This window comes from Cavia porcellus, unplaced genomic scaffold, assembly GCF_034190915.1.
Source record: "Cavia porcellus strain 051 isolate PalLab524CR breed Dunkin Hartley unplaced genomic scaffold, mCavPor4.1 scaffold_6, whole genome shotgun sequence".
NCBI classification, from domain to species: Eukaryota; Metazoa; Chordata; class Mammalia; order Rodentia; family Caviidae; genus Cavia; species Cavia porcellus.
In genome coordinates, this window is record NW_026947489.1 from 92,967,384 (window position 1) to 92,991,327 (window position 23,944).

At 58.7% G+C, this 23,944-nt stretch overlaps 1 protein-coding gene across 2 annotated transcripts; it reads left to right on the forward strand.

Annotated features, from left to right (window-relative positions):
* The first annotated feature begins 9,558 nt into the window (after nt 1–9,558).
* Igfbp4 (insulin like growth factor binding protein 4) lies at nt 9,559–17,274 on the forward strand. Of its 2 annotated transcripts, XM_063251510.1 has the most exons (5): nt 12,881–13,246; nt 13,343–13,397; nt 15,126–15,283; nt 15,524–15,658; nt 16,339–17,274. In XM_063251510.1, exons 1-5 carry the CDS (start codon nt 12,956–12,958, stop codon nt 16,471–16,473), a joined length of 774 nt encoding a protein of 257 aa, XP_063107580.1. In that variant the 5' UTR covers nt 12,881–12,955; the 3' UTR covers nt 16,474–17,274. The 2 variants fall into 2 exon arrangements, with proteins under 2 accessions (XP_063107579.1, XP_063107580.1); XM_063251509.1 differs by lacking the exons at nt 12,881–13,246; nt 13,343–13,397 and adding an exon at nt 9,559–10,078.
* The last annotated feature ends 6,670 nt before the right edge of the window (nt 17,275–23,944 follow it).

Genomic DNA, 23,944 nt, shown 5'->3' on the forward strand with positions numbered 1-23,944 from the left:
TGTAAATATTAGACATCCTGGAACATAAAATGGAGCTGTTATTTATTTATTTTTTGTCTTTTTGAGATAGGGTCTCACTGTGCAGTTCAGGCTGGCCTTGAGCTCACTTTGTAGCCCAGGCTGGTCTCAAACTCCCAACAATCTTCCTGCCTCAGCCTCCTGAGTGCTGGGATTACACGCATGAGCCACCGTGCCCGGCTCTAACCATTATTTTTTTTTAAACAACCATGGATGTTTTAACGTTTGAATACCTGTAGAGTAACAGATATTTTACATGGAAAATTAGAAATCAGCAAATAGCATGACAGTCATGGCAGTTTGTAACACGCCTAAATTTCCATTTCTACGTAAAACACCCGTTAGTCATCCCTATGGCATACATAAGCGTTTATCTAACATGCTGACCTTTAGTGGGGTGTGTAGCTCCTAAGCTTTTGTTAAAGTCCGAGGTCTGAATCTGAACCCACTCTGTCATCATAAACAAACCCTGTTTTACATTTGGAAACCCTGTACATCTGGGAGCGTAAGTACATGAATACTCATGCAGTTTATAACAGGCATTTGTCACAGCCATATGAAACCTTTGTATCGGAGCATCAAAACCTTATTGTACTATTTCTTCTGGTGGTGACCAGTGTGAACATATTACAGTAATGTATTTTTATAACTTTAGTTGGGGTGTCTCTCACAAGGCTATGGCAGTCCTTGGGGCCTCCGATCAGTGAATTATTCCACGCCACTGCTTTCTTATTTTTCCACCTGAGTCTTGTCCAGCAACCGCTCCAAGCCAGCAGGGGGCTCCAGCCTGGCCTGCAGAGTCCTGATGAGATGGAATCATCTGCCCAGCAGCAGGCCCTCTCTCAGCCTCCCAGCTCTCTGAGAGAGATTGAACCTTCTCCCCATGATCAGGAACAGCTAGCTCAACCTTCTGAGGCTCCTGAAGAGGTGGAAGCTTCTAGAAGCCCCAGCTCAGCCTGCCAGTGCCTCCAGAAGATGTGAGAGTGACATGGTCATGACCCAGAGACCACCATGGAGACAAAAAGTGTACTTACTCCTGGGTTTTAACCTGTTACTCATTCAAAATGCGATTCGTGTTTTCTTCAGAGTCACTCAGGGACTTAAAAGCAGTTTTTGCTAACGCCCATTCCCTTTACTCAGGCCTGCCCATGCCCGGTAGGTAACTGACAGGAGTACAAGCTTGACCTTTGCTTTGGGAAACTCTGGGTCAGATTCTCAACCGTGCACATGGGTGTGTTCCAAGTTTATTGGCCCTAGAGCTACTCATCCCTTTAAGATGAGGACACCGAGGTAAGTTTAGGTTTCAGGATTCACAGGTAGATCTGAGGTCAGTTTTTCTAGGTCCCTGGAGGGACACTTAGAACCTCGAGATCCCCTGGGTTCTGGGTGGAAGCAGAGCCTCTCAGGACTGAGCCTCACAGACAGAGAGACACGCAAGTCACGGAACAACTGGAACTGCTGAGCAATGTGAGGGTCCCTCCAGAGCAGGGAACCGCAACCAGGATATGGCGGGCACGGGATCAGAGGGACCCGACCACCGCAGCTGGCCCTTGAGAGCCCCCTCCTGCTTCATGGGTGCAGCAGCTGAACTCTGCATCAGAGTGGGCCCCTCCAGCTCCTCAGGCAGAGTTCCTTCCTGCCGCTCTGACTTTCCTTGGTGGTGGCTGGATAAATCTCACAACTGTGCTCCCCTTTATTTTCTCTCAGAGCCTTTCTGCAAACTCACACTTTGGTTCTAATTTTTATTATCACTATGGCAAGGAGCTATGCTGGCTGGTGGCGAGTATAGCTTTTACTTTTCCAGGTGGTTCTGGGGATCGGAGGGAGGCCTAGTGCACTTTGTCAGGCTTTGGGCTACTGCCTGCCCTTCTCTGCCTGCTGGCTGACTTCTGGGAGAGGGGAGTGAGTTTCCACAGCTGTGCAAAGCTCAATGTGTGGGCGGAGCATTTATTCTATTATATATGTATATTTTATTTTAAAACAATTGCACATCAGGATTGCACAGAATAGGAGACTAACAGTGGTTAATATAGTGCTGCTGTTATCTTTAAAGTAGTTGCTCAGATGACTGATACAGGCATGAAAAGATGGTCAAACAATGAAAGCACAAATTGTTCTTTTTGATGAACTAATAGATTAGTAGTATAATTCATATATATTTTAAGATGAGGTACTACTGGGTTGCCTAAGCTGGCCTTGAACTCTTGGGTTTCAGTGATTCTCCTGCCTCAGCCTCCCAGTAGTTGGGACTCCAGGCATGTGTCAGTACAGGATTATTGATAATATTGTTTTTAGTAGGAAAGAACTAGAAGCAGTCTAACGGAGTACACTAGTTAGCTATTAAACAGAACGAGTGCGGAGGATATAGCTCAGCTGCACAAGCACTTGCTTGGCAGGCGTGAGGTTGTGAGTTCCATCCCTGGTACCAAAAGAAAAGAAAGAAGGAAAAGGGAAAAAAAAAGGATGAAGTTTCCCTGGCGTGGTGGTGCACACCTGTAATCCCAGGACTCGGGAAGGTGAGGCAGGAGGGTAACCAAGAGTCGAGAGTTCAGGCCAGCCTGGACTACACAGTGGGACCTTGTCTTAAAACAGCAAATGAAGTTGGTGTGACATGGGAGTCTCACTGCATTTTAAAACGAGCTGAGCAAGCTGGCCATGTCTCCCTTGGGTAACTAAGGTTATCATTTTAGATGTGTGGGTAGGCACTGGAAACCTCTGCGGCTGAATATCAGTAGGGGAAGAGACATGGCATTTCCTTTTATCCTATTTGAAAAATCTGAAAGTATAATGTGTTTTTTGGGGGGGTTGTTTCTTAATGTGTTTTTGGCGTTTTGAGACAGGGTCTCACTATGCAGTTCAGGATGGCCTCATGCACTAGTTTTATAGTATAAAAGTTTAGCTTAGCACAAGTTACAAGATCTCCCCGAGGAGTTAGAGCCCCACAAGTATCTGTCACCATGGCCAGCACGTGGCCTGGAGTGTAGGTCTCCATCTGCATCTGCTTGCACATGCGTCTCTGGGAAGGCTGGGCCCTCCCCAGGGGGCAGGGGTTGGTCAGGAGTGGTTGTGAGGAGCCCCCTGCTCTCAGTGGCTGTGCGAGCCTGGCTCGGGGCCTCTTCCAGAGTCCTGGATTCCTGACTAAACCAGGCAAGGGGGTTCAGCCAGGGGATGGTGGCCCCGGGTCTTCCACAGCCTTGTTTTATGTTTATATCTTGTTTCTAAGATTTCATTTGGAGATGGGTCTGCTGTTCAAACTTTTTTTTTTTCTTAGCAAGACGAGATCACTTCTACATAGCCCAGGCTGGACTCAAACTCACAATCCTCCTACCTTGGCTCTCGGGTGCTGGCATGACAGGCCTGTACCAGTGCCCAGCTGAGATGCTCCTTGAATCCCCTGGCTCTGTGGTTGCCAAGGGCCCTGCTGGTTCTAACATTATAGAGTCCCAAGCAGGGCATCCTGGCCTCGAGCTGGTTTAATTGGCTTAGCTTCTGTCTCCTCCGCTTTTCCATGGGCCTGGCCGGAGCAGCAACGTGGTGGTGGAGCTATGGGTTTGGCTGCAGGGTGTCACCAAAAGCTCACAAGCCAGAAGTGAGGGACCGGCCGAGTTCCCCTGTGAGCAGTGGCAGGAGTCTGGTCCCTTTTCTGTTTTATCCCGAGAAGTGGCACCTTGCAATCCTTTCCCCATGGCATCCATCGCTTCCTGCTCCTGTGTGCCCCCTCCCCCACCCCCAGCCCAGTGGCATGGCTGATCCCACCTTAGGTTTCTGCTAAGTCCCCAGGGCATCCTCGGTTCCCCTCTCTGGCACCATTGGCTTCGCAGGTCACTGCTAGGGCTGTCACTGGCCTTGATCCTGCCCCTTGGAGGCTTGGTCAGCAAGAGCTGGGCCAGCACAAGCCACTCGGCGCTCTCGACTGGGCTGCAGCTCTCCACGTCCAGCTTCGGTTCCCGCAGAGTGGAAGCGGTCAAGGGAGTGGGACCAGAGGCCATGGCGGCTCCAGCAAAGGAGGCAGGAGTGGGTTACCTTGGTGGCTTTGGGGTACTTGAGTGCATACCCCAGGGTGTTTTACTTGGCATCCTGTGGAAGGTTACCCCATGGAAGGTCACCAACTCCAATTCTCCACCTCCAGGGAGGAGTGGAGTCTACTCCAAGGAGGCAGCTGTCTGACACCTGCTGATGCTACCATGGCCCTGGGGCCAGATCAGGGCTTCGGTGCCCCTGCACAGGTGAACTGAGGCCTCTGCAGGTTGGGGCGGGGGTGGACATGTAGAGCCTGGCCACTCTCCTGCAGGGCGCTGGAGCCTTCTCCCCCAGGCCAGCTGGGTCATGTGGGCAGGGGCCAGGAGCCCAGGGGTGTCAGAAGAGCACATGGGGTCAGGACGGGACTGCTGGGAGCAGTCCTGCTGAGCTGGTGGGGCTCAGAGGTGCGGGCTTTGATGGCTACTGTCTTGCTCCTTCCTCTGGAGGACAGAAGGGCAGGTGGGTGGAGAGAGCTGGAGTCTAGACAAGAGTTCTGTGGTCTCCTTGACTCCACCATTTCCCTTTCCTCCACATCACAAGCTTCCTGATGGGGACAGCTGAGAGGCCCAGGACAGAAAAGACCTCTGGTGAAGGGGTTCAGAGTTGCCAGCTTGGCGCTAGAGTCAGGCTGCCAGGGGGACAGTGGAGCCTGAGGACTCGGCCTGTGGGGGCCGGGGTGTGTGTGGGGCACCACTGAACGCTGGACACTGGTGTGCGGAAGACATATGCTCCATTTTCTGAGTGGATCAAGGTCACACGGCATGTGACCTGAAGCCGACCTTTTGTTTCCTGGAGCCCTACTTATTAAATGATCCCACGGGGGGGGGGGGGGAATGATTCCACGGTGACCCAGAGCCCTGATGGCTAACATGCTTGGGGACTTTCCCAGGCCACCCTGGCGTATACCGTATCCCTCAGTTACAGCAGAGGGCATCATGGTGGGGGGTGGCACCTTGTCAGAGCTTTGTAATTGCATCCTGACTCTCTGTCTCGCTTCCTGGGCTGCCCGTGGGATAACTCCCACTCCCGGGTGGGCACTGCCAGGCGTCAGATGCCCTTTAAAGCATTTTATACGGGTGCACTCATTGAATCCTCGAGCCACTCCAGGGTTACTCGCGTTCTCCGGAAGAGGGGGCTCCCTCCCAGGCAAGGCCGGCGTCTGAATCTATTAGCAGGAATCCAGCCAGGCTGGAAAGTCAGCACTGTTAAAAAAAAAAAAAAAAAAAGCGAAGATTGTTTTTCCTTAGAAAAATGAAGCATAAGAAGCACTCAAGAGAGTGCAGAACTGGAACCGTGTAGTGCCAGGGATGCTGACAGCCGCGTGCCACCTAAGTGGTAAGTAGAAGTGACCTGGACTCCGAGCCTGTCTCGTCCTTTTCCCCAAAGCTGACCTTGGTCCTGAGGTCTCCTGTACCAAGGGCTGGACTGAGGGCCTTTGGGCTGCAGCCTCAGCCCCCACTTTGGTTTTTGTTATTTTGAATTTGAGACAGTGTCTCATTAAGTTGCCCATGGTGGCTTCAAACTTCCAGTCCTCTTGTCTCAGCTCTCTATTAGCTGGGATTACAGGTGTGGGTCTGTACCAGCCTCTCTATCCTGATTTTTAAATTGTTGGATTAATTTTGCCTGTTTTTGAATTTTATGTAGTTGTTCAGTAGTAGTCCTTTGATCAACTATGATTTGTCTATATTGTTAGGTGTAAATAACTTTCTATTCTACTGTAGATTTTTTTTTGTTTATTGTCGTTCTGGGAATCAAACCCAGGACCTTGCGCTTGCCAGGCAGGTACTGTGCCACTGAGCTACATCCCCGGCCCATTAGGAACGTTGAGCGTATATTTTGGAATATATTTTACTGGGTTTATATCTAGCAGTGGAATTACTGGTTGCTTCCAAGTGGTTGGAAAAATTTGGTTTCCTACTAGCATGGTATGAAAGGCCTCTTACTTCCCACCCTGGTATGGTTAGGATTTAAAATCTTACCTATCCAGTGGCTAAGTAGTGGTGTCATTCCTGTTTTTTTTTTATGTGTATTTATGAAATAAAGCATAAGTAAAAGCAAGGATTTTTTTTTTTTTTTTTTGGTAGTCCAGACTGGCCTTGAAAACTATGTAGCTTGGGCTGGCCTTGAACTGGAGATCCTCCTGTCTCAGCCTCCTGAGTGTTGGGATCATGTGTATGTGCTTAAAAACAAGCAGCATCAACCATCCAGCTTCTCATGACAATCTGATGAGCTAGGAATTTTGCAGATGAGTGAATGCAGGTAGACCGTGCTCTCTGCTGTCCTGAAGTGATCAGTCTCCTTTCCTGGGGCCCCCACCTACTTTCCCAGTGGTATTAGGGTGTCTGGACACCACCAAACTTGGGTGTCCCCTTCTGCCAGAGAGGAAGAGGAGGGAGGTGGGGGCCACAGGGGTGGAAGTGAGCCCTGCCCTCTCCCGGGAGGTTCACTGAGTCTGCAGACCCTCTGCAGGGTCTCTGTGAGCCTCAAGGCCTTTGGGGGATCTCTCTGGATACAGCCATCCCTCAGCAGTGTCTTCTTGGGGTCTTTTAAGGGGCGGGTGGCACCTCACTCCCAGGGCTGGCAGAGGGGGAGACAGGTCTCAGCCAATGTGGGGAAGGACAAGGGTCTCTGCATCTGCCAGGCCAAAGGCCACCTAAAGCAACCAGCCTCCCCCTCCATGTGACAGATGTTAGGCGAGGCCAGCAGGTGGCCCTCCTGCCCTCTGCCGGTGCCCTGGGTCCCAGGATGCACTCTCCCTGCTGGAGTCCCAGCCCGAGGGTTCCTGGTGATAGCTCTAGTCATAGTGGCCGGGTGGCGCAGGGCGCACTACACACATTCAACATTCTCACTGGATTGGCTACTAGCTGTGTGCACTTAGGGGAGCCTGGTCACCTCTCCAGGTGGTGACAGTCTGCCAGGTTCCAGCCCCCTTCACTTTGCTGGTGTCCTGCACAGGCTTCAGCCAATGAGAAAGAGATGCCACGGGTGACATCCAGAACCACACAAAAGAGAGCCTGTGCTCTTAGACTGCCACGTTGCTGGAGCTGGAGGGTGTCCCAGCTCACAGGCTCGCTCCCATTGTGCAGGTGGTAAAACTGAGCCTGAGGAAGAGGAAGTGGTCACAGAGCGGGCTGGACTGCATAGGAGCCTGGTGCAAGCTCCCTGCCCCCTTCCCTCCTGTACTGGGGGGAGAATCTGGGCTCCAAGCACCCGGGCTGGACCAGGCCTCTCTGCGCCTGTGAGGTTGCTATGGAGACCCTGGTTTCTCTGATGGGGTCTGGAGGTTGGGACAGCAACCATGCTCAGTGGCTTGTTGACGCCCAGGGAGGCTTCAGAGTCTGTGCCCCCTACTTGGTGTGGACACAGTGGTCAGTGGAGGACAGTCAGGAAGGGGCTGGACCCAGTGTAACCAGTACTGAAGACCACTCTGATAGCTGCTTTCGAAGGCGCTGAGCGTAAAGGTTAGACCTGCATCCTTTGCAGCCCAGCTGGAGGCAAGCCCAGCAGGTCGGGCAATCCCTGACGGCAAAGCTGCGTCTTTCCCAGGGCCCAGCTCCCATCCGTGCCCGGCAGAGGTCTAAAGCTGTCCCAGCGAGGGCCCAGCGAGACTGCCCACCGGCATCCAGCAGGAGTGTGTGTGGGAGGCTGAGAGGGGCAGGGTTTCCCCATCCCCTCAAGGGCAGCACATAGGAGGAGGCCGGGAGAAGGCCTCGCCTCATTCTCTGGCTGAGCCCAGGAGGGGAGGCCAAGCTGTGCCTTCAGAAGGCCCCAGGTCCTGCTACAGATCTCCAGCCAGTGGGGAAGAGGTGGGAGAGAGCCCAGCAGGCCTATCACGTGTGGTCCTGTGCCCGGGCCTCTGTCTCTTCCAGACAAGGCCTGAAGCTGGATCAGTTTCAGTGTCCCTAGTGAGTCCAAGTGATAGAGGTGGGGTTTAAATTCAGTCCCGTCGGACAAAGCGGACACCTGTGCTCTGCTTTGCCATGGAAGATGTGGCCCAAGGATCACCCCCAGGGAGGTCCTCCTGCATCTTGGGGGGAGAGCTGACCCCTCGTGTCTGTAGGCTCTGTTTCCCTGGGCACCTGCCTGCTTCCCGGATGGATTTTGTTTCCTTTCCTCAGTGGGCAGGGAGCCCCTGGAGGGCAGCCCCGCCTTGGCTGACCTTGTATGCCCAGGATAGAGCCCAGGGTCCAGGCAGACAGGTAGGCTGTGCCTCCTCGCCCTCTGTCCACTCCTGCCTCCTAGAATGACTGGAAAGGACACACAGGAGAGACTGGGTGTTGGGGCTGAGGTGTGTGCGCCGCTGTCCCCCGCAAACCTTTCCAGGTCCTCACCATTGAGATGAGATGGCGGGAGAGAAGCCAGGACCTGGTCCGTAGCTCCAACTCCACGCCCTGCCGCAGTCTCCACAGTGGCCAGTAGGTGGCGTCAGCTCGCAACGTTTCGTTGGTGCTCGGGTCCTGACAGGCCGCGCTTTTCCTCCATCACCCCAGTGCTGCACTTGCATCAAGCCGGAGGCCACCGTCCACTGAAAACCTCAACCCCAGGGGAAGCCGCAGGAAGCGGGTCCGGGAGTTGCGTGCGCTTCAGCCCTGCTGCTCCGAAGCCTTCCGGAGACCTCACGCTAACACCGGGCCCCTGACCAGCAGAACCTTTGGGGGTGGGGTGGGGGTGCGAATCGGGGGACCCGAGACGGCAGCTAGGAGTTGGCCCTCCTAGGCCCTCCACATGCCCCTGCAGGGTTCCTGCCGGGCCGGCAGGCCTGGACCAAGGGTGAGAGGCGGCAGGCCGCCAACCCAGAGGGCTCCGGAGAGTTGCAAAGAGCCGCCCTTCCCTCCCGAACCTCGACTGCCACCTGCCGGGGAGCGGTGGCAGCGGTTTGCAGACGCAGCGACCACGAGGCACGGTGCCCCCCGGACTTGTCCACGCGCAGCCCGCACCGGGTGCGAGGCGCAGCCTCCAGGCGGGGCGCCCCCTCCCCCCAGGAGCGGGTCTGGGCCGTGGAGGCAAGACCTGGGGAGGAGAAAGGGGCCGGGCGCCCCGCTTCCCCGAAGTTGGGTCCACTTCATCCTGCGGGGAGGGCAAGGCGGCCCCAGGGAGCTCCGGGGTTGAGAGGCGGAGGCTGCGGGAGTAACAGGGCACCCGCTTCTCCGCGGCGTCTTGGGGGGGGGCTATCGCTGGGGCCCGCACCCCTCGCCCACCTCGCCGGGCGCACCGGGGAGGGGTGAAGAGAAATGCCGACAGGGGATCCGCGGGGGCGTTCGGGCTCGGGTGGGGACTCTCGGGGTCGCGGGGGCCCTCGCTCCCTCTCCCCGCGCCCTGCTCCCCGAGTCCCGTTCCGCTGCCCACCGCCCGCCGCTCCGGAGCGCGGCACTTGGGCACCTCGGGACGGCACCCCCTCCCCCTGACGACGCCTCGCCCGCTCCCCCACCCCCCGGTGCCCGCCTGCCCGCCCCGGGCTCCCCCACCTCGGGCCGGCGCTGGGGGTGTGGCCAGGCCCTCTATAAAGTCCGGGGCGCCGGCCAGGAGCCGCACAGCCCCCCGCCCTGCCGCCTGCTGGGCCGTGCGAGGATGCGGCGCTGCGCCCCGGCCGCCAGGCTTGCTGCGCTCGAGCGCGCTCGCTGACCCCGCCGCGTCTCCGCCGGGCACCCCTCGCTCGGTTCTCCCGCGCCCCGCGCCCCGCCTCGCCCGGCCATGCTGTCCCTCGGCCTCGTGGCCGCCTTGCTGTTGGCCGCAGGGCCCGCGCGGAGCCTGGGAGACGAGGCCATCCACTGCCCGCCCTGCACGGAGGAGAAGCTGGCGCGCTGCCGCCCCCCGGTGGGCTGCGAGGAGCTGGTGCGCGAGCCGGGCTGCGGCTGTTGCGCCACTTGTGCCCTGGGCTTGGGGATGCCCTGCGGGGTGTACACCCCGCGCTGCGGCTCGGGTCTACGCTGCTACCCGCCGCGCGGGGTGGAGAGGCCCCTGCGCACGCTGATGCACGGGCAGGGCGTGTGCATGGAGCCCGCGGAGATCGAGGCCATCCAGGACAGTCTGCAGCCCGCCGGTAAGGCGCCCGCCCTCCCCGGGGGCGTGAGACGTCCCTTGCGAGGCGGCAGGGACGTGGCAATCGGGTCCACCTGGCGCGGGAGGCCCTGGCCGCCAGCTGCCACCCCCGGGGGGAACTTCGTCCCGTCCATCGCCCGCCGCCTTCGCGGGCGCCCGTCTGGGAAGCGAGAGCTGCGGGGCTGGTGGGGCAGCCGATGCTAAGAGGCGGAGCGAGGGAGCCTCGCCAGCTAAGCCCGCAGCCACCGTCTGGGCCTGGAAAACCAGAGGGCCAGGCGGGGTTTGGGGAGGCTGCTTTCTTGTTCTTGCTCCTCTCTGGGAAGTGAAACCCCGGGAGTCTGAGGAGCCTGGGTCTGGACCCCCCCATCCTCCACGGGGTGGCCCCCAAGGGCGCTGGTGAGGGGTCAGGCTCGCCCCTCTCTGGAGCCCTGGGCCACAGCCCAGGAACGGCAGGGGTCTCGGGGCAGCCTGCACCTCTGTTCCCGCTGCTGTGCTGCTCCGGCTTCCTCCTTTCAGGTGCCACCTGAGGTCGCAGGAGAGAGATGTCTGGCCACCCACCCGGTGCTGCAGAAAGCTCAGGGATCTGGAGAGGGGGACAGAGACAGGGACAAGGACAGACTCGTAGCAGGTCTTCCCCCTGCGCTCTGCACTCTCTTGGACACGTGTCTCAGTCCCTTTGTCCTTCTGCGGTTTCCTGCGAGCTGGAGCTGCTGGCCTGGGATCCCACCCTGCCCTCCTGGCTTCCTCTCCTTGCCTTCCCCCTTTCTTTCCGGCCTTGCCTGATTTCCCATCCTCTTTTGCTGCCGCCCCGCACCTCCTGCTCCCTCACCCTGGCAGTGTCTGTCTTTCTGGGCATTCGTCTGCCTGTGTGTCCGCCCTGGCTCTGTCCCCTGTCCGCTTTGCTGTCTGGGTCTCTGCCTCTCTCTCCCGCTGCCCGAAGCCTCCATTGTTGCCTTCCGGATGCTGGAACTCCGGCCCCAGCTTCCTGTCCCGGGATGCCTGCACTTCCTCAATCCTCTGCAGCCTGCTAGAGAGGAGAGCAGGATGGGGAAAACAGGAAGGAGTGGACCCCAGGGGTCTGGGCCTCGGGCCTCTCTGCCCTTCCTGCCCCTGGGCACCAGAGATGGCTCAGCAGAAAGCGTTCTGGGAGAAATGCCAGCCTGGCACCTGGCGCTTCTGGGAAAGGGGATCCCGGGGGACCCTGGGGCATGGATGCCAGGGGCAGTGCGACAGCTGTGTGAGCTGAGCCTGGGCTCCGGGTTATGGTGGGGCCACCTTCCCCGCAGTGGGGCTCGGGCAGCAGATGGGCTGGCTGGTACCTGCCTCTGGCACCCACTTGAACAGAGGCAGAAAAGCTCTGCTGTGCCTTCCCTGCTCAGGCAGGAGCCCTGAGGGGCGTGAACAGACTGGCCTCCAGGCGCCCGTTAGGTCCCCCATGGGTGACACAGCCCCTCCGTCCTTGTCCTTCACCTGTGCCGTGGCATCTGGAGAGGGAGAAGGCGAAGCCAGGAGGACCCTGGCAGAGTGGGGCTCCTGCCTGGCAAGCTCCACCCATGCCTCTTTCTCAATTGCTGTCAAGGAGGCTCCGTCCACTCTGCATGAGCCAGGCTGCGTTGCATTATGGGAAAGGCACCCTTGAGCTGTGCAGTGGCCCTGCAGGATGTCTGGAAGGGAACTTGAGCAGGGTACAGGCCCTGTCCCCATGGACCTTTGTCCCTCTTTTTCTGAACCCAGGCATTTCACACTGAGCTACAGCCTGCGCTCTTTTTCTGGATTCATTTTGCAAGTTAGGATTTCCCTAAATCACTACATTCAGGCTGGGCTTGAATTTAGGATCCTCCTGCTTCAGCCTTCCAGAGCGCTGAGATTACCGTGCACCGCCCTTCCCAGTTCTCACTGTCCTGTTTAACCTTATGTTTTCTGCAGGCCCCTGTTTCTCTCTGGTCCCTGGACTTGGGCCCGCTGTCCCAGAGTAGCTTGGTAGAGGTCAGGCTATTTTTTTGCCCTTTACTGCAGGGCCGTGCCAGAGCAGGCGGTCTGGGTGGGGTGGTCTCCTGGCAAGTGCCCTCTTTGCCCTTTTGCCCCAGGGTCAGGTGCCCCCTCTCATTGTCACTGTTGGCCACTGGAGCTGAGGGTGGACCTGTGCATCAGAAGCATGCGATTCAGTGGGTGGCACTGACCCTGGACTCAGGTGGGGACATCAGGCTGGGGAGGAGGGCTCCCTGTCTCGGACAGCATGAGGGACCGGGAAGCCTGGGTTAATTTTTAGTCAATGCAGCAAATATTGTCCTCTCTGCTTCAGTGCTGGGAATCCAGTCGGGTCCTGGGAACAGGCCCTTCCCAGAAAGTCCATGCCCTGGGGGAGGGAGGAGGAGCTGGGCTCAGCCTTGTTCCTCAGTGTAGGCAAAGCCCAGGCTGCGGAAGCCTCCAGGTTACAGACAGAGGAGGGTGGGATACAGCACAGGGTTAGGGTGGTGGCCAGGGTGTTGACACTGTGGGCTGGGGAGATAGTCGGGAGTGGAGAGGGTCGCTTGACCCTGGCACCTTCTGCTGCCCTTTGTGGATGGAGCCACCTGCCTTAGCAGTGACAGGAGGGGACCCCCATTGAGCAGACCTCCTGGCCTGGAACCCAACCAGGGAAGTCCTGGGGAGGAGGAGAGGAAAGGCCTTTCCTGGCAGGGCAGTGGGCGACCCTCTGGGGCACAGCAGGGGCACCCAGCTCCTAGCCTTTGTGAACACGGGGGTGCAAAATTGGGGTGAGGGGAAATCTTGGGGTGACATCAGGCAGCTGGAACTTTGTAGCCGCTGCTGCCCGAGCTCTGAGCTCCTCACCTCCTCTGCTGCCTGACTGAGTGCAGAGCCTGGCTCTCCTCGGCAGATGGCGGTTGGCCCAGCTCCCAGCCAAGCCGCTCCGGAAGCTTTGCCTCCCACTGCAGCTTCCCAGGGTCAGACCCCTAAGGAAGATGTCCCACTTCGGCTTCTTCTTGGAGGGAGACAGGGTCACTGGGATGTTTGCAGGGGGCATGGCCTGGGGAGTGGCTTGGGAGGGTCATGTTTTCCAGAGACATGGTACTCCAACCTGCACCCCCAAACCCGCTGCCCGGCGAGCATGGCTGGCCAGGGGAAGTTACAGATTACGTGGAGAGTCAGCATCAAGGCTGAGAGTCTGGTGGGCCATGTGCTGTGCCTGGGGGTCTGGGTCAGAGAGTGGGGTGTGTGCATGGGGACCTCAGAGATCTGAAAACCTGACTGTTTATGATTCCAGCTGTCTGTGCAGGAGGATAGACACAGACTTGGTGTCCCTGTGCCCTCGGGTGAGGGTAAGGAGCCACTTTACAAATCTGCTAAACTCAGATATAATCTAGGGACCAGTGGGCTGGGGACTCCAGCTCTGCAGAGGCCAGGTAGGCTGACATGTGACACAGGCTCCCCCCCCCCCCCCCCCCCGCAGCAGAGCATGGGGTGGGACAGCTCAGCCTCCGGGACCCTAGCTCTTGGCAGGGTCACCCTCCATAATGATGAAGGATGATCCTGGAGGGTCAGTCTTTGTGAGCTCCCCTCATAGCAAGGCCAGGGTCTCCTTGGACCTCAGGGCTGTGGTCCAGCCTCTGCCCTATGTCCGGCTCAGTTCTGTTCCGTGGGAGCCAGGGTCTCGCTGTGTAGTCTGGGCTGGCCTCGAGCCCACTATGTAACCCAGGCTGGCCTCAAGCTCGTAGCGATGGTCCTGTCTCATCCTCTCAGGTGCCAGGCTGACAGGCAGCTGCCCATGGCTTGCTCAGCTCTCCACGGAGGGGGACTTCCTACGTCACCCCTTTTTTGGAGGACTCTTTCTTGACCCTGAGCTGGAGCCAGAGCTCCTCCCATTTATCAACAGGAAGTATCACAGTCATGGTTTCCTCCACGGTGGCAAAATCAAAGCACACCTGGCTGGCAGAAAGGCTTTCTAGGTGGCAAGGGACCCCCCTGGACTCATGTCCTGGTGACCCTGCCAGCCTTATCCAGGGCGAGTGGCCTCTGTTCTTCTGTGTCTTAACCTAGCGCTCTGCTGGACAAAACCCCCCATCCCAGGACCCTCGCTTGCTCAGGTTTGCCGCTGTGGGTTCTTTTCTGAGTGTGGGGGCTCCATGCCTGCTGACCTGGCTCCCTTTTTCCCTGGGCCTCTGCCCACCCCTCCGGAAGGAGAAGCACAAGCTGAGAACCAACCCCCAGCCTTGGCTAAGCAGAAAAATACCGTTTGACCCAGAGGCAGCTGTGGGGAGTCCTGCCACGAGTGAACAACCTGCTAAGTCCTCAGGAAAAAAAGTCTTGACACAAACCAGATGTACCCTCCTGTCCGGCTGCCAGCATCTGGAATGCTGCTGGCAGAGCCTCGGCACTCGGGGCCTCAGCGAGCTGCCAAGCCTCGAGTCCTGTGTCTGCGCTGGCAGTGGGAGAGGAAGGAGGCAGGAGAGCCAGTGAGGGCCCGGAGAGTCCCCAGAGGGGGTCAGGACCAGCTGCTGGTGGGGGCTGAATCTGGGGTGAGACTTAGAGGTCCAGGGCTGGGGGCCATGTGTGTGGCCCTTCTTTGGGTCCTGGGGCCACGCCAGCTGGCATGCTCCCTTGTACACAGATGCACACACTTCCCTGTGCAAGCATGCACATGAACCCTCATCCAGGCTGTGGGGAGAGCCTGCCCTGAGACAGGACGGGAGGGTGAAGCAGATGGCCAGGCGGGTAGGGGGAGTGATGAAAGGGGTACAAGACCTGGTAGGCCTGGCCCCACCCGGACAGGCCTCAGACCTCCCTGCAGGGCCCAGGGGACCCTCCTGCAGCTGGTGACTCATCTGAGGGCTGGCCCTGGTAGGGCCAGGGGCAAGCCGAGGTCTGGGAGGAGCTGGGGCGGAGCCGGGCTATTTTCTGCCCGCCTTCCCCCCCCCCCGGGGGGGCTCCCGGCCAGTCCCCAGCGCCAGGCTGCAGGACCCTGGGGTAGGGTGGGGAGAAGGCAGGTGCGGGGCGTGTGGCTGTCCTTCTGGGCCGCTGACCCCTACCATTTTCGCCCCACCTCCCAGACAAGGATGAGGGCGAGCACCCCAACAACAGCTTCAGCCCCTGCAGTGCCCAGGACCGCAGGTGCCTGCAGAAGCACCTGGCCAAGCTGCGTGACCGGAGCAGCAGTGCCGGCAAGATGAAGGTCGTCGGGGCGCCGCGGGAGGACGCACGGCCCGTGGTGAGGACGCGCATGCGCACATGCACAGCCTGTTACACAGACGCACGTGTGCACACACGCATCTTGGTCATGTTAGGCCTGCAATTGCGGGCTCAGTGCTTACGATGGAGGGGGGGGGGTTTTCCGGGGCCCAGGCCTGGGCTGCACGGGTCAACCCCACAATTCAGTGCTTGTGTCTCCCACCTGGTGTCCCCCCACTCCCGGGTACCCACACTGAACAGCCCTGTGCGCCCCTCTCAGCCGCAGGGCTCCTGTCAGAGCGAGCTGCACCGCGCCCTGGAGCGCCTGGCCGCCTCGCAGGGCCGCACCCACGAGGACCTCTTCGTCATCCCCATCCCCAACTGTGACCGCAACGGCAATTTCCACCCCAAGCAGGTGCGTCCCGCCCCGCGTGGGCCCCGGGGCTTACCCCCCATCCCCCACCTGGTGGGAGGGCGTGTTTAGGGAGGGGGTTGTCTTCACCTTGCACTTGACTCTTGGGTCCCCGAACCCGACCCTGTGGAGATGAAGACGCTGCCGAGGCCCAGGAAGACCCCAGATTAAGTCACTGAGGGAGCCTGTGGCACACCCTACTTCCTGGACAGGCTGTGGGGGACAGTCCTGCCGAACCAGACCCATCACCATCGGGCATCGTTAGCCCAGGGACTGAGCTCTGGGCCTTAAGCACTTTTCCACTGAGCTACAGCCGCAGTTTTTTTGTTTTTGACACAGTCTAAATTGCCCAAGCTGGTTCAGATCTTGGGATCCTCCTGCCTCAGCCTACTGAGAAGCTGGGATGCCAGGCATGTGCCACAATGCCTGACTTGGTTTCCCATGTTACTGACATCTTTTATGAGTGTGGTACATGTGATGTATTTGATGAGCCAATATCGATTGATGATTATTAGCTGAAGTCCAAAATTTACATCAGGGTCACTTTGGGTGTTACCTGATCTACTTGGGCTTCTCTGCCCTGTTCCTACCAGAGTGAAAGTTATGGTGTTTGATCCTTTTTTCTCTGGGGCCTCCGGGCTCCCTCCTGCAGCTGACTCTCTCCCCGTGCCCTTTCTTGGCAGTGTCACCCAGCTCTAGATGGGCAACGTGGCAAATGCTGGTGCGTGGACCGAAAGACAGGCGTGAAGCTCCCGGGGGGCCTGGAGGCCAAGGGAGAGCTGGACTGCCACCAGCTGGCTGACAGCTTCCGAGAGTGAGCCGGGCGCAGCGCATCAGGGGCTCCGTGCTGTCCTTCCCTGAGCCCCGGGGCTGCAGAGTTGGCCCAGAAGTTTTTCTTAGGTGTGTGTGTGTGTGTGTGTGTGTGTGTGTGTGTGGACATGAGTGTGCCCAGTGTCCTTTGGGGCTTAGATGGCCCAAGAGGTTCGAGTACGGCAATGGGGAGCCCTGACGTGTTTCCAGATCCATCCTGGATCCATTCATGTATTCATTCACCCATTCACCCACCTGAAAACATTTATTGATCACATGCTATATGCCAGCGCTGGTTCTCACCCGAAGCCGCATCCTGACTCCCTCCCATGTAGGCTTTCGGCTTTCGGTGTTGATAGAATGCTGAGAGGAAAAGAGGTGTGAACACTGCCATCTTTCCTCCCCTCCTCTGGCCAGGCCAGAGGTTGGGAGCCACAGAGGAGGTGCAAGTGGCCCAGGGCAGGGCCCCCTAGCAGGCACCTCTCACCCACCTTCAGACCTGGGCTTGGGGAGGGCTTTCAGGGAAGGGCAGGAGGCAGCCAGGTGTATGTGCTGGGGTGAGGCAAGGTTTCACTGGGTTCTGTTCCCTCCCCTTCAGAGGGACCCCAGTTCCCTGGAGTAGGGGCCCTGCCGGTGACTCTGCCTCTCTCCCCATCTCTGTTGCCCCTACTCCAGCCCCCGGGTATTTCCGGCTTGGCTGAAGGGCATGTGACTTGGGGACCCGCTGGCTGCCTGTGATACCTTTCTTTTCTTTCTTTCTACCTTTTTTTTTTTTTTAAATAAAACAGAACAAAGCCAAAAAACATCCAGATCATTGTGTCTGCTTGATTTATTTACAGAGATGCTGCAGGGGTGGGGCGAGGCGGGCAGTGTGCAGTGCCCAGTTTTGCCTGAGTTGCAGAGGCTGTGGGGCACCAGGCCCCTCTCCTTCCTGCCTGCAGAGCTGGGGTGCTCAGACCCCTGAGGGGCGGGGGCGGGGCCAGGATCAGTGGGGCATTGTTCAGGGGCCTGGCAGCTGGATCCACATCTGGGTTTGGTTTAGTGTTGCTTGGGTGGTGGGGGGAGGGGAGCAGCAGCGTATCCCAGATTCCTGACGGGGTGGGGGGTGGGGGGGTGGGAGTGTGCTGACCCGTTTTGATCCTGAAGCTTTGGGAATGGAGACATCTTTACCTTGATGTAGGCTGAGCATTTATGCCCAAGTGTTTTCTTTTTGGAGGTACGGGGGCCCAGGGGTGCTTCTGCTGCTGAGCCACTTCCCAGCCTCTTCCAGTTTGTATTTTGAGACAGTCTTGCTAGGTTGCCCAGACTTAGCAATCTTTCTGCCTCAGCCTCCCGAGTAGTTGGGGTTATAGATAGGGGCCTCTGTGCCTGGCACACTTTGTGCCCACATGGATTCTTACCCCTGCCCCAATGCTGCTCCTGCTCACACCACCACCTCCTGCCTCCAGGAGGGTTGCCAGGTCTCACTGCCCCCTGACTCCGCAGTACTGGCGCTGCCTGTACGTGGGGAGGTGTGTGTAGCTCTTGGGGTCCCCGCCAGGGCTGGTTGGGCAGAGGTGGCACAGGTTGCTGATGACATCTGAGGTCTGAAGGCCAGTGAGGAAGTGACCCTTCCCAAAGCCCCTCATCCGTGACCTCGGGACTTTGGCAGGAAGCTTCTCTTACAGTGAGCTCAGTGCCTGCCAGGCCCAGGCTTCGGTCCCCACCAGGCACACATGCACACGTGTGCCAAGAAGTAATCAGGGTGCCCTGAGGTGCGCCTCTGTGAGCCACGTGTCTGCCTGCATGCACACACGCCTGTGTGTGTGCAAAGGTGCCCTGGTGATGCTGGAGTTCCGTGCAGACTGGCACACGCTCGTGTGAATGCCCACTGGGTGTGCGAGCCCGGGTGTGTATCTGGGTGTGAATGTGTGAGGTGAGCAGAGAGATGGAGGCATTCACAGCACAGCACAGCAGGTGTTCCCGGGGCCCACACTCATCCAAGGTCCCCTCTGAGGGGCTGTGGGGAGGTGTCCAGCACTTCGGGGGAGGGCCCACATGCTACCTGGAGTCCACACCCCTGCTGGACACCTTGCTCCTACAATGAGGATCAAAGGGAGGAAACGTCAGTCTAGGCTTGGTGGTGCACTCTGGAGGCTGAGGCAGGAGAATCACTGTGAGTCCGAGGCCAGCTGAGGCTTTATAGTGAGGTCAGGGCCAGCCTGCGCTGCAGAGTGAGACCCTGTCTCCAAACAGACAAACAAACCAAACAAAAAAGGGCAAAACTTCTGCACCCAGACCTACCTCCGCTTCCGGATGCCCTTGAAGGCCCTCAAGGTGCTGCAGGGGAGGGGGCACCACTGGCAGCATGGGAGGGAGGTGCAAAGTCTAGACAGCTGTGTCTCATGGGCCACCCTATGGGGTAAGCTCAGTGCTGGGGCAGAGACTCGCCCTGGGGACGCCAGCTGCTGCTCCGCGTTGCTCTGTAATTTGGTTTCCATTTCCACCTGTATTGCTGCTGGGGCTGAGTTTCCATGGCAGGGTGGGGTCTGGAGGGGACTCCAATGGTTCTGGTGGGGGGACCATCCCCCCATCAAGCTCCTGCAGCTTGGTCGCTGACCTTGGGGAAAAGCCGAGGGTCCTCAGCCCTCTGCCCTGGGGCCGGATTCTGCCCCCAGCTGCTCTGGGAGTGTACAGGACGAGGGGGCTGTGTGTTCCCTCACTGGGGGACACTCATCCCCCTTCTGGGGGACCCTGAAACATCCCCAGCAAGAGGCTCTAACTTTGTGTCCTGGAACCCCAGGGTGGGGTCCCCTCTGACCTAGAGTTGGGGGACAGTGGTTGGACGGAGCTGGGTGACCTGTCCCCTCTGTGTGCCCTCTGTGCCTGAGGGTCCCCGGGGCTGGGGCGGTTGTGGTCAGTGAGCAGGAGTGAGGGGTGCTGCACCCCACAGTCAGAGCTATGCTTTACTGTGGGAGCGGATGCCCAGGACCCCCACCCCTCTGGGGATCTGGCCGGCTTCAGCGGGGGAGGGGTGGAGGCCTGGTGCAGGGCGAGGCTTCCAGGCCTTCCACAGTCTCTGAAGGCAAACAACATATTTTCACCATGCAGTGGTGTTTAATTACAATAAAAACAGAGCCATTAAACTGAAATTAAACCCTTGTTGGAATCGCTTAATTCAGGGCATGACAAATTGCTGTTAGTGGAGGCGGCTGAGGTCCCCCGGGCTGGGGAGTGGAGGAGATGCAGATCAGAGGCTTCCTCAGTGGCCCCCTTTGCAAACTCTAAATTCTCCAATGGAGGCCAGAGCCCTCTTCCTAGGGACCACCTAGGCCAAGGGGACACAGCCAGATGACAGACACACAGTTACTGCCCCCCCCCCCGCCCGTTTTCCAGATGGGGACACAGAGGCCCAGATGCCAAGGCCACCCCTGGCCAGGATTAGGTGGGAGAGAAGCGGGGGTGCATGTCCTTTTCCTGCGTCCTGGTCAGAGGGTCCTCCGGCCAGGCTGGGGTTAGGTTTCCTGTCCCCTTGGGGCCGTTCCCCTGCCGGCCTAGCAGCCCTGCAAACGCCTCACAGCTAGGCCACTATTGGTACCCCAGAGTCCCGAGATGCCCATGGAGGCCGGGAGGGTTGGACACATGCCAGGGCAGCTGCCCGCTGGCCATGGTCGCTGGGGCGGTGGGATTGAACAGGAAGGGGATGCCCCGGAAACAGGTGCCGCCATCCTGGGAGTCAGGGCTGCTGGAGGGAGGACAGCTGGGGATGGTGGGAACCAGTGCTGTCCCTCATCCTGACCTGGAGCTCGGGGTCTCCGCCTCCCTTCCGGCTCCTACTCGGGAGGGGAAAATGAGAGCTGACCGCTCAGGAAATAGGCTCAGTTTTCCAGCCTCATGGGAGCTTAGTTGGACAATGGAGCCCCCCCCCCCCAAAAAAAAAACCCAAAACAACAGCAAAACAAAGAGTCCAGCTGCCTTTAGCTGAGCCATTCCTGGACGTCACCTCTCAGCCATGGTCCAAGGCTGCTCATTCAAAGTCGCCCAGGCCTGGACACTGGGCCAGGTCAGCGCGCAACCTGGGTGTCTGCTGCCCGAAGCCTATGGGGTCGGTTCCAGGGGCCCCTGTGGCCTGGGCACTGGTGTCAATGTGGTGTGAGATTAGGGACTGAGAGTCCCCAGCCCCAGTGCCAGGTCCCGAGGCCGATGTTAAAGGTTCTGCATTTCTGTCTTCTCTTTGCTTTTTCTGGTGGAGGAAGGGACAGTGGCCTCTGGAACGCACATGTCACCCCTGAGTGGGGACAGTCTCGGAACTGTGACCAAGAAGAAGGCCCGGGCACGTCTGTGCAGGTGGTGGCCTGGCAGGGGATGTGGGCTTCTCCTCTGCCTGGCCCCTGAGGAAGGCAAGGACCCAGCCTTAGGTGGCTTGGGCTTTGCCTGTCCAAGGGCAGTGCTGGGCTAGGACAGGGCTGGGTCAGAGGCTGGGGCAGCATCCCAGTCCCAATATCTCCCAGGAGGCCAAGCCAGGCCAAGGGTGCCTTGGATACTCACAGAGGAAGGGCCACTCGGGCAGCAAAGAGGTGAGGGCTTGGATGAGCCACAGTCCCGGGGAACGGACGGCTATGTATGGGCACAAGCAGCAGCTGGGGGCTGCAAACCTAGGTGGGGGGGGGGAGTTTTGTCACCAGCTCAGGGGCAGAAGAAGGTGATGGAAGGGGTCTCCCTATGAGCCAGTGTTTCCTGTAAGGTTCCTTCAGCCCCTCCATTATGCCTGGTGCCAACCTCAGGAACTTTGCACATGCTGTTCCTGAATCACTCTTGCCCCTGGCTTGTCAGCTTTTATCCAGATGTCACCTCTTTTGAGGGTTCCTTGCTGGCCCTCCCAGGCAGGACATCTCCCTCCACGCTACTTCCTCCCACACTTGCTTCCTGTATCAGGTGGTGAGGTTTCCTCAGTTGCTATTTTCTCTGTTTTTCTAAATGCCGCCATGCCTGTCTTGTGCCTCCTGAGCCGGCTCCTGCTGGGGGCAAATGACCAAGGGAAGCATCTGTGACTGGTGGCCTCTGTCCGTGGGCCCAGAGTCCTTGTCCAGCTCCCAGCTGTGGCCACTCGCTTCCTTTCTTCTTATCCTGCCCCTGCCATCCTGGGGACAGCTCTGGTGGCAGGAGACACCTCCGGAGACAGGAAATCTCCGTGAGACAGGAAGCCAGGGGTCGGCTGTGCTGGGGGGCAGGCGACTGCAGCGCACAAGTGCCTGCTTCCAGGCAGAGAGGGGGACAAGCGAGTGATCGTTCCAGTGTTCTGAGCAGCTCAGGGCTGGGGACAGAGTAGGACAGGGGATTTAGTCTTTACTGGGGAGAAGTGGACAGCTATGTCCTTGGAGGCAGGGGACTGGCTCTGCTGAACTCGCTCCTCCTCGTCTTCATGTTTGGGTACACAGGGCCTGGGTGCGAATCCTACTGTGCCATCCACAATGGTCGCCCATGGGAAGCTCTTTAACATTGCAATCCATAGCCCCACACCTGACTAAAGTCCTGGGACCTGCGGGGCGCAGCCCAGGGACAGGAGATGACAGGGTGAAATGTCCAGCAGAGTGGACTGTGGCCTGAGTACGGCGGTGACCAGGTGCAGCCCCGGACCTCGTGGGCACAGCAAGTACTGGGGAAGCGGGGAGCAGATTCCTCAGCCTCTTGGGGCAGCAGGCTTAGGTGGAGGGGAGGCTCTGCTTCCTGAGGCTGGGACCCTGGCCTGACCCTGAGGAGGGTGGCGGGGTGGGGGCCTCACTGGGGCCAGGCCCTGCAGAGAGGAGCTCTGGATGGGTGAATGCTGTCTCCAAGATTCACCGAGCCCAGGTGACTGTGTGGATGTGACGGGAAGCATCCCAGGTGATGGGGGCTGAGTGAGGTCCTAGAGGCGGGGTCAGTGCAGTGGGATGGGCAGCTTCCGAGGAGGAAGAGAAGGGTTTCCAGGAGGCAGAGGCAGGAGAATCTTGAGTTCCAGGCCAGCCTGGGACACACGAGCCCAAGCCAGCCCTGCACACACTCGGAGGTGAGCCACGTGAGAAGGGACCCAGACCCAGTGCGGCCTGTGGGGAGCCAGAGTCCCTCTTCTGGGCCTCATCCCACTGGCCCTCCTGACGCAGGTCCCAGATGCTGGCTCTGCACCCCAGCCTCACTAGAGTACAAATACACTCTATTCCTCCCGGCCCCAACCTCTGTTTTATCTACAGGATGAAGTCCAAGCAGGTTGCCATGTGCAACTGTGCACTGCACAGCCTGAACAATTGTATGAGTGGTCCTGTGTCCAACCTCATTCACCCACTCAGAAACATTCTTTTTTGAGCCTGCTGAGGTGGCACAGGCCTATCACCCCAGCACTCAGGAGGCTGAGGCAGGAGGATCCTTGCAAGTTTGAGAGCAGCTACAAAGTGGGCTACAAAGTGAGTTCAAGGCCAGCCTGAACTGCACAGCAAGACCCTGACTCAAAAAGACAAAACAAAATCCCATTCACCCTCAGCTGGTTACCAAGGTTCCTGATGACCCTGTAAAACAGAACTAAACATACAACATGCGTCCTGTACATTTAGCACGTAAGATCCCCTCCAGTAAGAGCTGGTTATCCTCTTTGCCTGTCAACTCCTATCCACCCCTGAAAACCCAGCTCAAATGTTACCCCCGGGGTTAATACCACTCTGTTCCTTCCCGGTGTGGGAAGCATCCTGGCCTGTGGGCCTTCTTCCTGCTCAGCCTGCCTGCTGCTGGGAAGCACAGGCTGCATGAATGGGGGCCTCAGGTGCTGATTGGCAGCCTCTGCCTCCTGCCCAGGCACTGAGCTCACACACTGTGGGGCCACACAGGGCAAAGGCCCAGAGGAGGGTGCAGATGGACAGTTCATGTGAGTGGGTGGGGCCGGTGCCAGGGGACAGGAGTCCAGTCAGAGGGTACAGGGTGAGAGGTCGCTGGTCCTGCCAGAGGAGGCAGGGCATAGGGCGTGGGCATCAGGGTGGCCTCTGCGGTGACCCAGCCTCTGGGACACAGTGGGAGGGAATTAGGCTGGAAGGCGGATCCTCTGCGGCCCTGCACCACCGCTTGGTGACCTTTTGTGCCTTGGGGTCCGGAGGGGGCACTGCCTGGGACAGGCGAGGGGTGGGGGCGCACAGCCAGCTGGCAGCAGCCAGAGAACCCGGGGCCCGGGAGCTGTAAAGGGGCCATTGTCCAGCGCAGCAGGCCTGGGCCGGTGGCTCAGGTCAACAGGGTTCAGGGCTTCTTCTGGACTCTCTGGTGACCCTGGCCTCTTGGGGCAGCACAGGGCCAGTGCCCAGGCTGCTGGGGCATGGCCTGGAAACCCAGCCCTCCTCCCTGGCAGGGCCAGGGGGACAGAGTGGTGCAAGTGGCTGTGACACAGGAGCCTGTGAGGCACACCTGGTCTTGAGGTGACCACCTGTCACCTCGTGTTGGGGGCCCCATCTTCAAGGATACAGCCCCATGAGCTTCGGGACCAAC

Bases quoted from the DNA above. Each gene is read 5' to 3' on its own strand.
- Igfbp4 (XM_063251509.1), top strand. From the start codon at position 9,730: ATGCTGTCCCTCGGCCTCGTGGCCGCCTTGCTGTTGGCCGCAGGGCCC. The intron at 15,284-15,523 runs GTGAGGACGCGC...CGCCCCTCTCAG, and splicing joins GGGAGGACGCACGGCCCGTG to CCGCAGGGCTCCTGTCAGAG. The intron at 15,659-16,338 runs GTGCGTCCCGCC...CTTTCTTGGCAG, and splicing joins GCAATTTCCACCCCAAGCAG to TGTCACCCAGCTCTAGATGG.